The sequence below is a fragment of the Sphaeramia orbicularis genome, chromosome 22 (assembly GCF_902148855.1).
Source record: "Sphaeramia orbicularis chromosome 22, fSphaOr1.1, whole genome shotgun sequence".
Taxonomy (NCBI): Eukaryota; Metazoa; Chordata; class Actinopteri; order Kurtiformes; family Apogonidae; genus Sphaeramia; species Sphaeramia orbicularis.
Window position 1 is genome coordinate 21,712,507 of NC_043978.1, and position 14,558 is coordinate 21,727,064.

Below are 14,558 nucleotides of genomic sequence, written 5' to 3' on the forward strand. Positions count from 1 at the left end.
CTTGTTACTGTTCTGTTCTCACAGTTCAAAATAGCCTTGAAAGACATAATGTGGTCTCAAACTCTACCTCTTACAAAAATGTAACTGGATGTGGATGTAAAATAAATAATTAAAACATACAAATATTGTAGTACTAGTGAGGATAAAGTGGGTTCAGAAAATGAATGAATGAATACAAATATTCTTAAAACAAAGAATTGTGGCACATCTCGAATTTCCTCATCAAATCACATTATGCTTTTTTATTTGGCATGCATGTCACAAAAAGAGTCATGATCAGTTCAGTGGATATAGACAATGGCATTGTATGAATGCAAATATTCTTAAAATCATCTTGGAATTTGAGTTTTAGTGTTAGGGTTCATTTCAATCACGGGGTTATCTATGAAATTAATAACTGAAGCAGTATTCATTGTGCATTCTGCTGTCTGGGCTCAGGATGAAAGACTTGATCATTTTCATTTTAATAAAGGCTTCATTGCTCCGTGCACAGGAAATCACCTCACTGTCCCCCTGTCAGACTCTCACTGGTGCTGGCAAGCCGTAGGTATGCACTCGGTATCTAGGAAACCACGCATTCACTACTCTCATGTGACCTGTTTTGTAGGAATGCCGTACCCTCCATCTAGTCTGCGTTATGGCTACAGGCTTCTTTTCTTGCAGACGGTGGTGCAGCACTATTGTAAAAAATCGTAATGATAGACAAGAACTGTAACTGTAGGTAAACAGGACTCTAATTTTGTAAGAACTTAGTCGAAAACAACAGAGATAAGATACTGAGCAGAGAGCGGGACTGACATGTCAACGTAAAAGTTGCAAAAACTGCAAAGCAGAACCAAAGAACACTTTCTGTTGACAGCTCAATCTGTGGAGGAGAGAGGGTTGGCAGCCTAAGGGGCAGTCAGTGCAAACATAATGTTCTGAGTTTATTTAATCTTGGACCTTAGTAAAACTGGTCTGTCCAAACAATGTAAAACAATTCCCTACTGTATTATACTGCACTATAATACACAGAAACCTTCATTTTTTCCCCTCATATATCTGCTCTTCCCTCTGCTTCTTAAGGAGGATGCCCAGTTTGCTGGAGTACCTGAGCTACAACTGTAACTTCATGGGCATTCTGGCTGGGCCGACCTGCTCCTACAACGACTACATGGCGTTCATCGAAGGCACGTGCTACCAGCCACGGCACCAGGAAAACGCAAACGGCAAAGAGAACGGGAAGTGCAAGCAGAGTGAACCTTCTCCAAAGGTACAAAATACTCACTTTTTTTTAGAAACATAAGTGTAATAACTCAGTCTTCTTCACCTGTCGGCACAATGAAATGACATTGGTGATATCTACAAGCAGTTTGGTTAAACAGATGTATATTTATTTGTGCTATGCTATAGAAAAAGAAACCAGTAAATACCTATTTTAAGCTTTAAACCAGCAGTTCCCAACCTTTTTTGGCTCATGACCCCATTTGAACATCACAAATTTCTGACAACCCTAGACATTCAAAACTGAGACATGTTTTCCTAAAATTAATTTATTTTTGATCATGTAAGAGTTTGCTATACCATGGTGCAAATAAACGTTAATTTCAGACAACATTTAGGCTATATAATATATAATATACACGGATATACAATGTTCGGTCCAGTTTTCTGACACCGCATCCGGGCAGGTTGAAGAGTTGTAATGCACACGGTCACATGATCGGGTCAGTCAAGATATGCCCTGATAATCTGCATTTTATTTGAACTTGATTTTTATTGGAAAAGTGTGTGTGTTTTAATCATAATGAAATTTATATTGAATCATTAAAAATATTTTTTTTATTAGTAATTATAAATTTTTTTAATCAATTACTTGAAATTTCATGCGACTCCATTTGAATTCCAGGTGACCCCATGGTTGAAAAACACTGCTTTAAACCCTCAAACAGAATACTTGAACACCTAAGCTGTAATGATTTCCCAAAAAGGCACTAAACTAGGAGTGCATATTTTAGTAAGACTTGAAAAGTGGCCATAAGTTGTGGAGTTTTTTTGGGGCAAGGGTAATTATAATGTGTTTTGTTCTCTTATGAGTAACACAAACTGAGATGTTATTAAGAATTTAATACCGCAAATGTGAAATCCTCCAAGTTATTTGTGCATTTTTACTGCAGAGTTCATGAATAATTTAATTACACACCAAGATTTCTGTGTGTGTATTTATCCAAGGAAATGAACGCAGTCTAAATATAAAACATGAGACAGTGCTCAAGGGCCAACCTTCATTCTACTTAACAAGTTTTTGAAGTTAAAGGATTAAGTCTCTCATCGTCTCTGTTTTTTATTTATTTTTAATGTTGCCGTATACTGTGACTGATCAGTTTTTCGGACTTTTTCTTCCCAGGATGATGTCATCTCTAAGCTGTGCACATGTGCCATCTCTCTGGCCATCTATCTGTCGCTGTGCAAGCTGATCCCAGTGGAACGCTGCATAGATGAAGACTTCAGCTCCTCCACACCGCTCTATCTGCAGGTCATCTACCTTTACCTGGCCATGCTGGCTCTCAGGCCCAAATACTACTTTGTCTGGACGCTCGGTGAGTAACTAAAACATGGGGTTGTCTCAGTATTTTTTTTTTTTACTCAATTTCTAAAGCTCCTGAATCATCAGTTAGCATTCAACTAATAAGTGCATCACATATTTAGATTATGAATCGGTTTGAATAATTTTCGAAGACAAAGACCATTTTCTCTGATTCCAGTGTCTTCATTTTCAGTATTATCTGGGTACTTTACTCCACTATGACAGTGAAGTCAGTATCTTTTGGGCATGGACTAAACCAAGAAACACTGCTTGACATTTTGCATCATTTTCTGAGTTTTTATGATCAAGTAAACAATAAATTACTTATTAAGAGGTCGTCATTAGGATTTAAAGTACTACAAAATACAATATTTCACATATGCGCACTATAAAAAGTGACAAAATCATAGGTGACACACATTACAGTTACAATACAATTTAACACATACAAGTAAGTGCATATGTAAACCATATTCAGTATAAAATTGTGTCAAAATGCAAAACTGTTACATCAGTGGCCATTTTTTGTAACAAGGTTAAAAATGTTGCCATACAGCAGCTTGTTATAGAATAAGTTTTTCTGAATCCAGCTTCTTTGTTTTGAATATTTTCTTTTTTGATTACTCCACTGTGACAGTGAAGTCTGTATCTTCTGGTTACTACTCAACATTTTGTACCATTTTATGACCTTGTATGATCTAGTAAACAACAAATTACTCATGAACATGTCTTCATTAGCATTTAAAATGATACAAAATACAATAATTCACAGATACACACTATAAACAGTGACAAATTCATAGGTGACTCAAATTACAGTTACAATACAGTTTAATAGTTACAAGTGAGTGTATAAGTAAACCATATTCAGGGTAAAATCATGTCAAAGTGCAAAACTGCTATATCAGCAGCCATTTTTTTGTATCAAGGTTAAAAATGTCCCTATACAGCAGCCTGTTGTAGAAAAGAGAATTTGTAGAGTATTTTTAGATGTATGAATTTCAACTCGAGTGGTTTCTATTTTGGCTCCGTGTCACATCTCATTGAATGATATTTAAAAAAAAACGGTCTGTATTTTATAGTGCAGCATAAAAATGTCCCCACTGATTTACCTGCTTTTCCTGACACTACAGTGCCATCTAGTGTTTAACTGTGAACTGCAGTCATTGTTTCTCGTCGCCGACAAATGCATATGATGTTCCACGTCCATCTGTTTCTGTCATTTCCTTGACAAATTAATTAATACTAAGCGTGTCAAGCTGTTGCCATCTTTTCCTGCTGCTGCAGCACTCTGAAATATTTTCCTCCTTTCGTCTGCAGCTGATGCTATTAACAATGCTGCAGGATTTGGCTTCAATGGATACAACAAAGATGGCTCCCCACGGTGGGACCTGATATCAAATCTCAGAATTCTGGACATTGAGGTTCGGCTCCTTTTTAAAAGAGTTCTTATATTTAATTAAATACTTTATCAACTGCTGTTTCAAAGTGTTCTGCATTGTTGTGTCTCTGATTTCAGTTTGCCACCAGTTTCAAGCTGTTCCTAGACAACTGGAATATCCAGACAGCGCTTTGGCTCAAAAGGTGCAGGACTTAAAATGCAAAAAAATAAACAAAAAGCGGAAACATTACTTGTTAACTATTCACATGATTACTATATTTCCTCAAATACTACCCTGGGCCTTTATTTCAGGCCTTCATATATAGTAAAGGACAATGTCTGTTTCTTTTTATCTCAGTTTATTAAGTAGAGTTTTCTATTTGGCATATTTAGTATGATGTTATGATGTTTAGTTTTGCTGTTGTTATCATTGCATTGTGCTTTTGACCCATAAAGACCCAGTGCTACTTATGTGGCAGTTCCAAAGTCTTTTTTTCTCATATTTAACTTATCTTAAGTGATCTTTCACCATTTATTATAATATTATCCTCTGTATTTTGTGATTTTACAGTAAAAATCAAGTCTTTTCCTCTATTTAATTCACTGATCGTGTAGATATTCATTAAAGCTCAGATTAAAGCTGAGGGTTATTATATCAGAAACAGAGAAAACTGAAGAAAAAGTGTCTTTCAGCAAGATTTATCACTAACTGAACATAAACCAAGTGTCTCCATCCACTGTTGTTTATTAAACTCCATGGGTTTTACTGGTGAATCAATGTTGGAGATAATGACTGTTTCCACGGTAACTACGGAGCCTCTGAACATCCAAATGGGTCATATCTGATGACCATGAAAAGATGACAAACTGCATTTTACAGCAGTTTTTTACATGTATTGATAGGATTAGTGGATCAGCAATTATGAAACAGTTTAGATCAGTGGATGGTTTTGGTCGACGGTGGCTGTTTGGGTCTTTATGGGTTAATACAAACTCAACACTTTGTTAAACATTTCACACAATAAGCCCTCTATTGTTTCTACACATAGAAACTCTTAATTTCTTAGCAGATTTTATTGTATGTGCATTTCTACAAACTATAGATTTTGTGAGATATTAATGCACACAGACTTACAGGGACTGAGTCTGAATTATAGCATTATCACACTAATGAGCATACTCAATTAAAAACTAGAATTGTATGTCAGACTTTACTATGCCAGGTAACAAAAGTTTGTCCCCATTATTTTCTCCCCGGCCTGTATTTGTTTCAAGTTGAATACATCCTTGGCCATTATCAGAGACCTTGCCTGTTACTCACTCCTTTTTTTTTTTTTTTTTTTTGAGGAAACGCAATAAATATGGTGACACTCTGGAAACAGTCAATGAAGCATTTTCTTTTATTTGTATAGCACATATCATACACAATTTAATTCCATGTGCTCTGTAGTAAAACACAAAAGGCCGTAAGCATTTTCTGTACGGATAAACCAACACATATAACCATAAATCCTACAAAATAGGACGTAACCTTTCAACTAACCTCTTAACACAAGCACAACTGAAATATTTCCAGACTACTAAATACAGTTTTATAGTTATGGCAGATCTGAGGTCATTGAACAAGCACTGTACTCACTAACCCTTTATTGATAATGCATTTTAACCTAAATGAAATGGAACCTTTTGGTTTTTTTTTAATGTTTTTATTTTGTAACTTAACTGTGGTTGTGTTCCATTTGATCCTCTCCTTAGGGTGTGCTATGAGCGATGTCCCATCAACCCCACTGCCGCCACCTTCCTGTTGTCGGCCATGTGGCACGGGGTGTATCCTGGCTACTACCTGACCTTTGTCACAGGCATAGGCATGACAATGGCTGCACGCGCAGTAAGTACTGGACTGTAAAACTGGACTTTACTGAACGCTGTATCTCATCATAACATAGGGCCTAACATAGGATATCACAATAGGGAAACTGTTCTAAAAACTCAACAGAAATACAGTCGTGGAAAAAATTATTAAACCACCCTTGTTTTCTTCAATTTCTTGCTCATTTTAATGCCTGGTACAACTAAAGGTACATTTGCTTGGACAAATATAATGATAACAACAAAAATAGCTCATAAGAGTTTAATTTAAAAGCTGACATGTAGCCATTTTCCATGGTTTTCTTGATAATAACCAACATCACTTCAGTTCTTACATCAATATCTATGGCATGTACTGACAAAAACAGTGCTTTTAGGCATTCCATGTTTTCTTTTCAGTCTGTTTTAGTCACATGATACACACAGGAGTTAGTACTTGATTGCATAACCATTGTTTTTGATGACTTTTGATGGTAATAATTTTTTTTTGCGACTGTAGTTTAAAATAACCAGACAGTTCTTAACACATTTGATCATTTGCTACTCATATTTGGAGCTTTGATAGAAACAAAACCAAATACCACGGGAGGGAGTTCAAAACAAGAGTCAAAACTGTAAAACTGTAGTTGTAAGTCCATTTGCCACAGTTCTGTGTGTTTCTTGGTAATACCACATGGTTGTAACACATGCTATACATCCATGTAAAAAGAACATTAGCTAAAAGCTCCATGAAACCAATTGTTGGAAAAACAGAACACAACTCAAACAAGCACTTAAATGGGCTAATATTTACAACAAGTTAACAGTCCAAGACCAGCGTGTGTCATGAATAATTTAATTAAACAAAAAACGAATGGGACAAACTTTGCAGCACTAAGCTAACACTAAGCAGATCCAACAGCACATGTATTATTTCTCTACTGCAAAAACTCACTGAACAAGCCAAAGAGGAGGAAAAATAAAGGTTGCATTGTGACGCAATGATTATGAATATTGCCTGACTTTTGCCATTTTCTTGTCCTAACACGGTTTTATATGAACGACACTTCTGCTGTTGGCTAATCCATTGGTTTTTTGTTACACTGAAATTATTTCGAGCGGAAAAAAATTGGCCCAGGGCTTAACAGGTTTTTAAGGTTCAAGATGAGAACGTTAACACTGGCAGAATAAACTCCACTGTGAAAATGTCACATACTGATGTAACTCTGGATTCAGTACAGATGAAACCAGTGTTTAAGTTTTTGCTCATGTTGCCTTTGCGAGGAAGCTGGATTTGTAGGATCACATGGTAAAAACTGTATTACATCTCTGTTTGTAGACACATTTCTGGCCTTACATGCTATATACTATCAAATCCCCTGAATCCTAGCATGCTGTGTAAAAATGTAAGAAAATACTACCTTTTTTCATAGAATATTACTGTGAGTGGGGTCGAGGAATTATAATGCAGATGGTAAATCCTATATCCTTTTTATTTTAAAACAGTGCTGTTGGAGTCAAAGAGATTCACCATAACTACTAAGCTGACCACAAACACACAACCAAATCTCTTTATGGACTAACATACCACTTATTACTCATTTTAAGTGTGAGGCCATTACCACTAATCTCTGCTAAACCAGAGCGCTTTACTGTGGCGTTGTGAAAGGAGGAGACAGAAGGATATTTGTGTAAGAGACAGTACAGTGATTCTGGATAATTTACTCACGAGGGGTTGATTAACTGAAACGTTAGAACGGTGGAGTTGTTGGGAAGGTGAATGAGGCCTGCGAGGATTTCTCTTTATCTAAAAGAGGACAAAGGGAACACTGACCCAGTTGCATCGTCTGACTGCTGGCCAGTGCCGCAGCAGCCAACGGAAATGGAAAAACACGCGAAGATGAGCAGATAATAAGCAGAAATATCAAAGAAATTAAATCAAGAAATGTCAAACTGTTGCAAAACTACGTCAGAAGTTTTCAATTTTACATATATTTATCTGTGGATCCCCAGTGTCAGTACATTAGGCCTATTACTGTTTTTATCTTCAGAGCTCACATGGTGCGTTTTTATATTCTAAAGCCTAGATTTGGGAACCAGACCTCTTAATTCAATGGATATCATGGTGTATGAAGATGGAAAGGGAATTAAATTCATTCAAAATAATGTTGAAAAGTCCAGTTGACAACCTGTGTCTTCTTTTCCTCCAGGTAAGGCATAACATCAGACCATACTTCCTGGTCTCTGACACATACAAGTGCATCTATGATGTCATCACGTGGGCATCGACTCAGGTTGCCATTAGTTACACAGTGGTGCCATTTGTCCTACTCGCGGTGGGACCCTCACTCAAATTCTACAGGTATGTGAGTTTGACTGTTTGCACTGTTTTTATGTTCATTTCAGTTTTTACTACTGAGTCAGAATGTACAGTAGTGGAAAAAAGTTTTTGTTCACCCCATGCATTTGTTATATATTGCATTAAGAATCACTCTTAAGACATCGAACTCTGCCAAGTATTGTTCCATTCTCCAAACCCACATGCTACATTCTGCACATACTCTGTTCCATTGAGGTCAGAACTGGATGTTTCAGCAAGATAATGAAACACATCCAGGGCATTACATGTTGAAACTGTCAGGAATTCATTTTTGTTTTTTAACAATAAACAAAAAATGCATTAATTTGTCTTTGTCTGATGGAGCCACACCTTTTGAAACACAATTTGAGATTGTGTAAAATTTTAAGGGTGTCTGAAGCTTTTTTCCACTACTGTCAGAGTTCCCACGCATCCTGGAAAATCTGGAAAATGATTGATCAATTTTCCAGTCATGGGAAGCATATGGAAAATGAAAAACAAAAGGTCAAGTGTCCTGGAAACAGTTAAATTATCCTGGAAAATTATTAATCCTCCCCCTGGTTTATGATCTTGTGTGCCTAAACTGAGATGAAACAAAGGAAATTGTTTTTAGTGATTTATTGAAAATATACAAATATTTTTAGAGGAAGTGCAGGAGAGAAAGAAAGAGAGAAGAGAAAGTTGAGTTGGGAATTGCCCAGTTGAACACTGTAACTCCAGTTTGTCATGCTAATGAAGTGCTATGCTGTAATCTGTGGGTGTGTTTGCCTTATTCTATAATACATTTGTCATAATTATTTGTCATGGATAAATTATAGCCATAGACTGTACATAAAATGTCTGAGTAATAAACATAGAAACAATCTGAGTAAATGCAAGTTACAACTGTAGAAAAGAACACTTCCAAAGAATGAGGGGGACAGGGGAATGGATTAGTATATGACATGATAACTTGTTTCTGTAGCGGCTGAAAATATCCTGGAAAAGTTGTGGAAAATCATTTCAGGGAAAGAGTGGGAACCCTGTACTATAGCTCCTCTGATGTTAACTGATAAAATAACTGCACCCTTCTTTGTTTTGCGAAAAATGTGTAATATTAGGCATGTAAATGGAGTTAACCACTCCGCCTTTCATTACCCACACTCCCCTGCGTCAGACTGTAACAGTTAAGTTAACGAGGCAGCTTAATGAGCAAAGGGTACGCAGGATTGACGAGGAGGAAATAAAATGAACAGTGCTAACACTGCTGGGGCACTGCCATGAAGTAAAAGCCCGACAATGGCCAGTGTCATTTAGATGAGAGTTTGTTATAAATCAGCATGTGGCCGCTAAAGAGACAACAAACCGGTCTCATTAAAAGACCATGGTAATGAGAGGAGGAGCCGTGAAATACGAGGTGTGGCTATTAGATAACCAGTGTGGGCTTATGTAAGTCAAACACAGCATGAAACCACACCGTGTAAATGGCAGAGATGTGGACAATTGTCACTTTTAATCAGATTGAATTGTGAGCCTAGTGAATGTTCTCACCTCTACTTGGTATGCACTGCAGGATTAATAAAGCAAGGTAGGGTACATAGTTACCGGTACTAAAAAGATGCAGTTGTTTATGTTAAAGACTGTCATCGTCTGATTTGTAAAAGCACTCTGTAAGTAAAAGGAGTTTGATTTACCCGACTGCTAATCTTAACAGATGAAAAGCACTGTAACATTGAAAACTGAGAGTGCAATGCATTGTGTATTCAAAAGGCTATTCAGGTAACAAATTATGTTGGTTAATTACATTTTAACAACAGTTATTTACATGAATAGATGCTGCAAATTAAACTTACTAACCTAAACAGCCACCGCTGACCAAGAGCATCTACTGATCTAAAATATTTAATTACGTTTCAACCAATTATCCTATGAATATATTTAAATAATTCATGTAAAATGCAGTTTCACAGCTTTTCACTGGCATCAGATGTGTTGTATTTGGATGTTCAGGGCTTAAAATGGAAACACCATTTTCTGAAACATTGATTCACCAATAAAACCCACATGGCAATGTGGTTCAGTTAATGACATAGTTTACAGAAATAGTAACCTTTTCTTTTTTTCATTTTTCTCCGTTCTGATGTAATAACCTTTGAATTTAAGCCAATCTTTTTTGAACATCTACATGATCAGTAAGTTACAAATAAGAAAATACTCTAAAATACACCCAAAAAAATGCAAAAGACAGGATAATATAATAAATAGTGATAAATCACTTATGAAAGGTTAAATATAGAGGAAAAATTAATTTAGAATTCTCAGCCACACCATGTAACTGTACGTGTATAGGTCAGATCAAAAACATTAAAACAAAAGCTGAAACAGTTCAATGAAAGCAGATTTTTCTTTTTTTTTTTTCAGATTAGGTTAATGTGTGAGTTGTTCTGGTCCAAATGGCATGGATGACCATTTCCTCCCTTGGTTCAGTTTCTTTTCACACAGGAAAAAACAAACAAACAAACAATTCATCACTACAACCCACAGGAGAATGTTCCTTTCACTTATTGATCTGATGTGTCTGGGGTGAGGACAAGACAGTAAATACAAAAAGGTCAAACCATTTTGAATATTTTCCAGCTAGTTGTTGCTGTCACTACTACACCAGATGCAAAAATGCACATCCTCTGCTGATTCCCGGGATACAAATCTATGTGGCTGCAGGAGTCACTGACCTGAAATGGAGTTCAGATCATATTTATACCACAACCCAAGTGGTCTAGAGTCTCATGTCCTGTTCGCATTGACAGATAAAGATTTGTGGTCACTTCCAAATTTACTTTTCTCTACATCACATCTTTCTTTAGTCATTCATCACTATTTATTACTATAATATTAGTCTGCATTTTGCATTTTTCAGTTAAAATCAGGTTTTTTCCTTTATTTAATTCACTGATCATGTACAGTCATAGAAAAAATAATTAGACCACCCTTGTTTTCTTCAATTTCTTGTTCTTGGTACAACTAAAGGTACATTTGTTCGGACAAATATAATAATAACAACAAAAATAGCTGATATCTAGTCATTTTCCATGGTTTTCTTGATAATAACCAAAATCGCTTCAGTTCTTACATCAGTAGCTATGGCACTGTACTGGCAAAAACAGTGTTTTTAGGCATTCCATGTTTTCTTTTCTGTCTGTTTTAGTCATATGATACAAACAGGAGTTAGAACTTGATTGCATAATCATTGTTTTTGATGACTTTTAATGGTGTAATATTTTTTTCTGCAACTCTAGATGTTCATAAAAGCTCAGCATATATTGAAAGGACATTATATAAAAACAGAGAGTGTGCATTACTACTTAAAGATCGCAGTGGATCTACAAATGCACAAAATATTTAGGAACAAGCTTCTGGAACTGAAAAATATAGCATTTAACTTTACAAATTCATTCCGTGGATCAGATTGAAACCCCGGGCTGTATGTTTGACACCCCTGTTCTACATGTAAAATAATAACTTAGACAACTATGCATGGCCTGTATTTGATATTCTATTCAATTTGATTCTATTTTATGTTTCAGGTTTGTTTTCAAAGCAAAGCAAAAACGGATATCTATGAAATGGGCTGTGACACAGTTGTTTTCTAATCTCTTCATTTTCCCTGACCCTTTACTCTCAATCTATATTTTATACATTTTCTCTCCACTGTTTTAATCTTTGCAGCTCCTGGTATTTCTGCCTACATCTCCTGTGTCTGGTGGTGGTCCTGGCGCTTCCCGTCAAATCGAGACGCCGGCAGGCCAAAGAGCAGCAGGACGGCCTCCAGGACGCCCAGACGGACCACAGCAACAGCACAGACAACAACTGCAACCAGAAAGACAAAGCCACATGAGGCTGGAGCCGGCGACGCAGCAGAAAACACTGAGACGCACTAGGAACCACTGAGAGCTGGAGTGTGGCGAGTCTGTTTACCTGACAAAGAACCAAATATCGGACGTACTGAGAATCCTAACAGACAGAAAACACATGTCAACGTCCTGTCAAAACTTCCAAGTAGCAAGGATGACAGCAATCACACTTTTGGCACGGATAAGAGGACAGGATTTAACAACAACGGCCACGGTGTAAACTAATGATAGTGGATACATTACATTGCATTAGTGGAAAAGAAGACAAACTGACTTCCAAGTTGCCTTAAACCCTCTATGTACTCAGCAGGTGAAATAACAATTCGAATAGCCCTCTGCGACAACCCAGATTCAGTCACACAGTCGTGTTGTCGGGTTATATAAGCAGAATAGGTGTGCAGTATGTGGAGGGTTTTTGTCATTGTCTGGATATAAGCCTCTGTTAGGTGGAATGGGAAAATGTGTTCATGTAAAAGAAACATAACCTTTATCATCAGCTGCCAACTTCAAACAGGCCTTAGGATCCTCAAAACATTGTTTGATTTCTATGTCTTTTTTAAAACTCTTTATTCAAGAAGAATTCATGTTGTACGTGTTTTGTATTTAGATGTTTGTGACAACACTATTTGAAGTCCATTCTTAATGTTTTTTGTTTTTTTTTCCTTTCTATCCTGGAATGAACTGACATTGTGAACCAATAGAGAAGTGGAATTCAGATCTCGTCCGTCTCCAGCAGTGGGAAGTCTAAATATAAGCACTCAAGAGTTACTAAATGAATTTCTGTTTCTTTTTATATTTTTCATATCTGCTGCTTTTGTTTGTTTCTTTTTTTTTTTTTTGACAAACATCAGTTAAACGTGTGTTTTAAAGGGAGTTTATTTACCCTGTTGTGATTAGAATACTTTATTTTAAAGGATTATTGACTTAAGATTCCGGGGTGTGATGTTCTTTTGAGTCTATATATTAAAATCCTAAAAAATATGATATAATTAGGGAAAAGCAGTGGGTCGTTTACATCACTATCACTGTATTCAGGCTACAAATGAGCTACGTGTGCAATTTACATTTGGCTGTGAGGAAATTGGATCAGAGGTATTTATATATGTGACATAATATTGTACAAATCCGACGACATAGACCAGCTGTTGTGGTTAATGGTCTTATTTCATATTGTGTGTACTTCTGTTAGAAAAAGGGGTGTTTCAGGGTGCATTTACTGTATGGTGTAAGAGACACTGGCTCCTAATGTTTTCGTCCATCACTCACCTTAAGCCTTTCTAAAATCATTCCGTTTACTCCTTACAACTTGCTGAAGGTCACCCCCTGTTTTTCCTCTTACCTTTCCGTAGGTACAGAAAATAAAACCGACAACGCAGTATGGTGGAGAAATCTTGTAAGCCCACAATATCTTTGAAGTTGTGTTGTTTTCTAAAAAAAAAAAAAAATAATGTGAGTAATTTGAGTTGGTTTGGTGCATTTGTGTTATGTAATATAACAAAGCAGCAGAGGTGAGCTTAGAAGTGTGGACCTTTTTTTGTTTTCTTTTTAAAATGTTCTAACATTTTTGCATATTCCTGCCATAACTGTGTGTGTACCAGTATTCATGTGATTGTCTGTGTGGTCTCATGTAAACTATATTTGTAGCCTGGGCCATGTGTAGACTACCGCGGCCCACTTAAGGGAAAGGGATGTCATTCTACAAACATAGCGATTATTGCACTGCATGGCCACCCAAACCAGCAGATCAATGCAAACTGCTCCATATGTCCAAAGTGCCAAATCATGACTGGCGCATTTTGTTTTGTGTGTATGTGTGAATGCTTGCCTATGTATGTATGTATGTATGTGTGTGTGTGTGTGTGTGTTTGTGTGTGTGCATGTGTCCATGTAGTATGTGTGTTTAACATAATGGTTATTTTTGTGTCAGAAGGAAATTTATTGAAAGATTTGTATAACAGTACATTAAAATTCTGATTTATGTGGCAAAATAAAGAGAAATTATTTTTAAACACTAAAGCTGTGAATTACTATTGGTCAAATAATTTTTGTCTTTATTTCTGATTTACAAGTTATGAACATTTGCACTCGTTCCTGAACTACGGTGCATAAAATAACAATTCTTTGAAGCTCAGATTGGATGCTTTTTGTGTTTGGCTTTTCACTCTATTTTTCTTAAATCTGGCCAATATGAGATCCTAGTGTGAACTGGTTACAGTCCTGACATGAGTGTCTTCAGTGTTCAGATCATTTCCCTCAGTAAAAATACCAACAACACAACGAAACCTGAAGGTTCTACATAAAAAATCATTAAGTAGTCATTGTGTAATGGTTCCTTTCACTGTGTTCTGGATTGTTACGGCTGTTAATTCCTGTGTATGTCCTATTTTATTTGAGTAGCTACCTCCAGTGAGATGTGACTAATCTCAATCTAGATCTACATAAAACTCACATGGATTCTGATCTGAAAGAGGGAACTTAATCTTTGGTGGTATTTAATGACCTTGATCATGTTTG

At 36.4% G+C, this 14,558-nt stretch overlaps 1 protein-coding gene across 1 annotated transcript in view; it reads left to right on the forward strand.

Annotated features, from left to right (window-relative positions):
• The window catches only part of mboat2a (membrane bound O-acyltransferase domain containing 2a), a 64,456-nt gene extending 50,396 nt beyond the window's left edge, over window positions 1-14,060 (forward strand). The window contains exons 7-13 of the mRNA XM_030127598.1: window positions 1,066-1,252; window positions 2,387-2,579; window positions 3,887-3,990; window positions 4,086-4,150; window positions 5,703-5,835; window positions 8,006-8,157; window positions 11,860-14,060. Of these exons, the coding sequence (XP_029983458.1) occupies window positions 1,066-1,252; window positions 2,387-2,579; window positions 3,887-3,990; window positions 4,086-4,150; window positions 5,703-5,835; window positions 8,006-8,157; window positions 11,860-12,028 (1,003 nt within the window). The 3' untranslated portion in view covers window positions 12,029-14,060. The remainder of the gene's footprint in view (window positions 1-1,065; window positions 1,253-2,386; window positions 2,580-3,886; window positions 3,991-4,085; window positions 4,151-5,702; window positions 5,836-8,005; window positions 8,158-11,859) is intronic.
• Window positions 14,061-14,558: the final 498 nt, after the last annotated feature.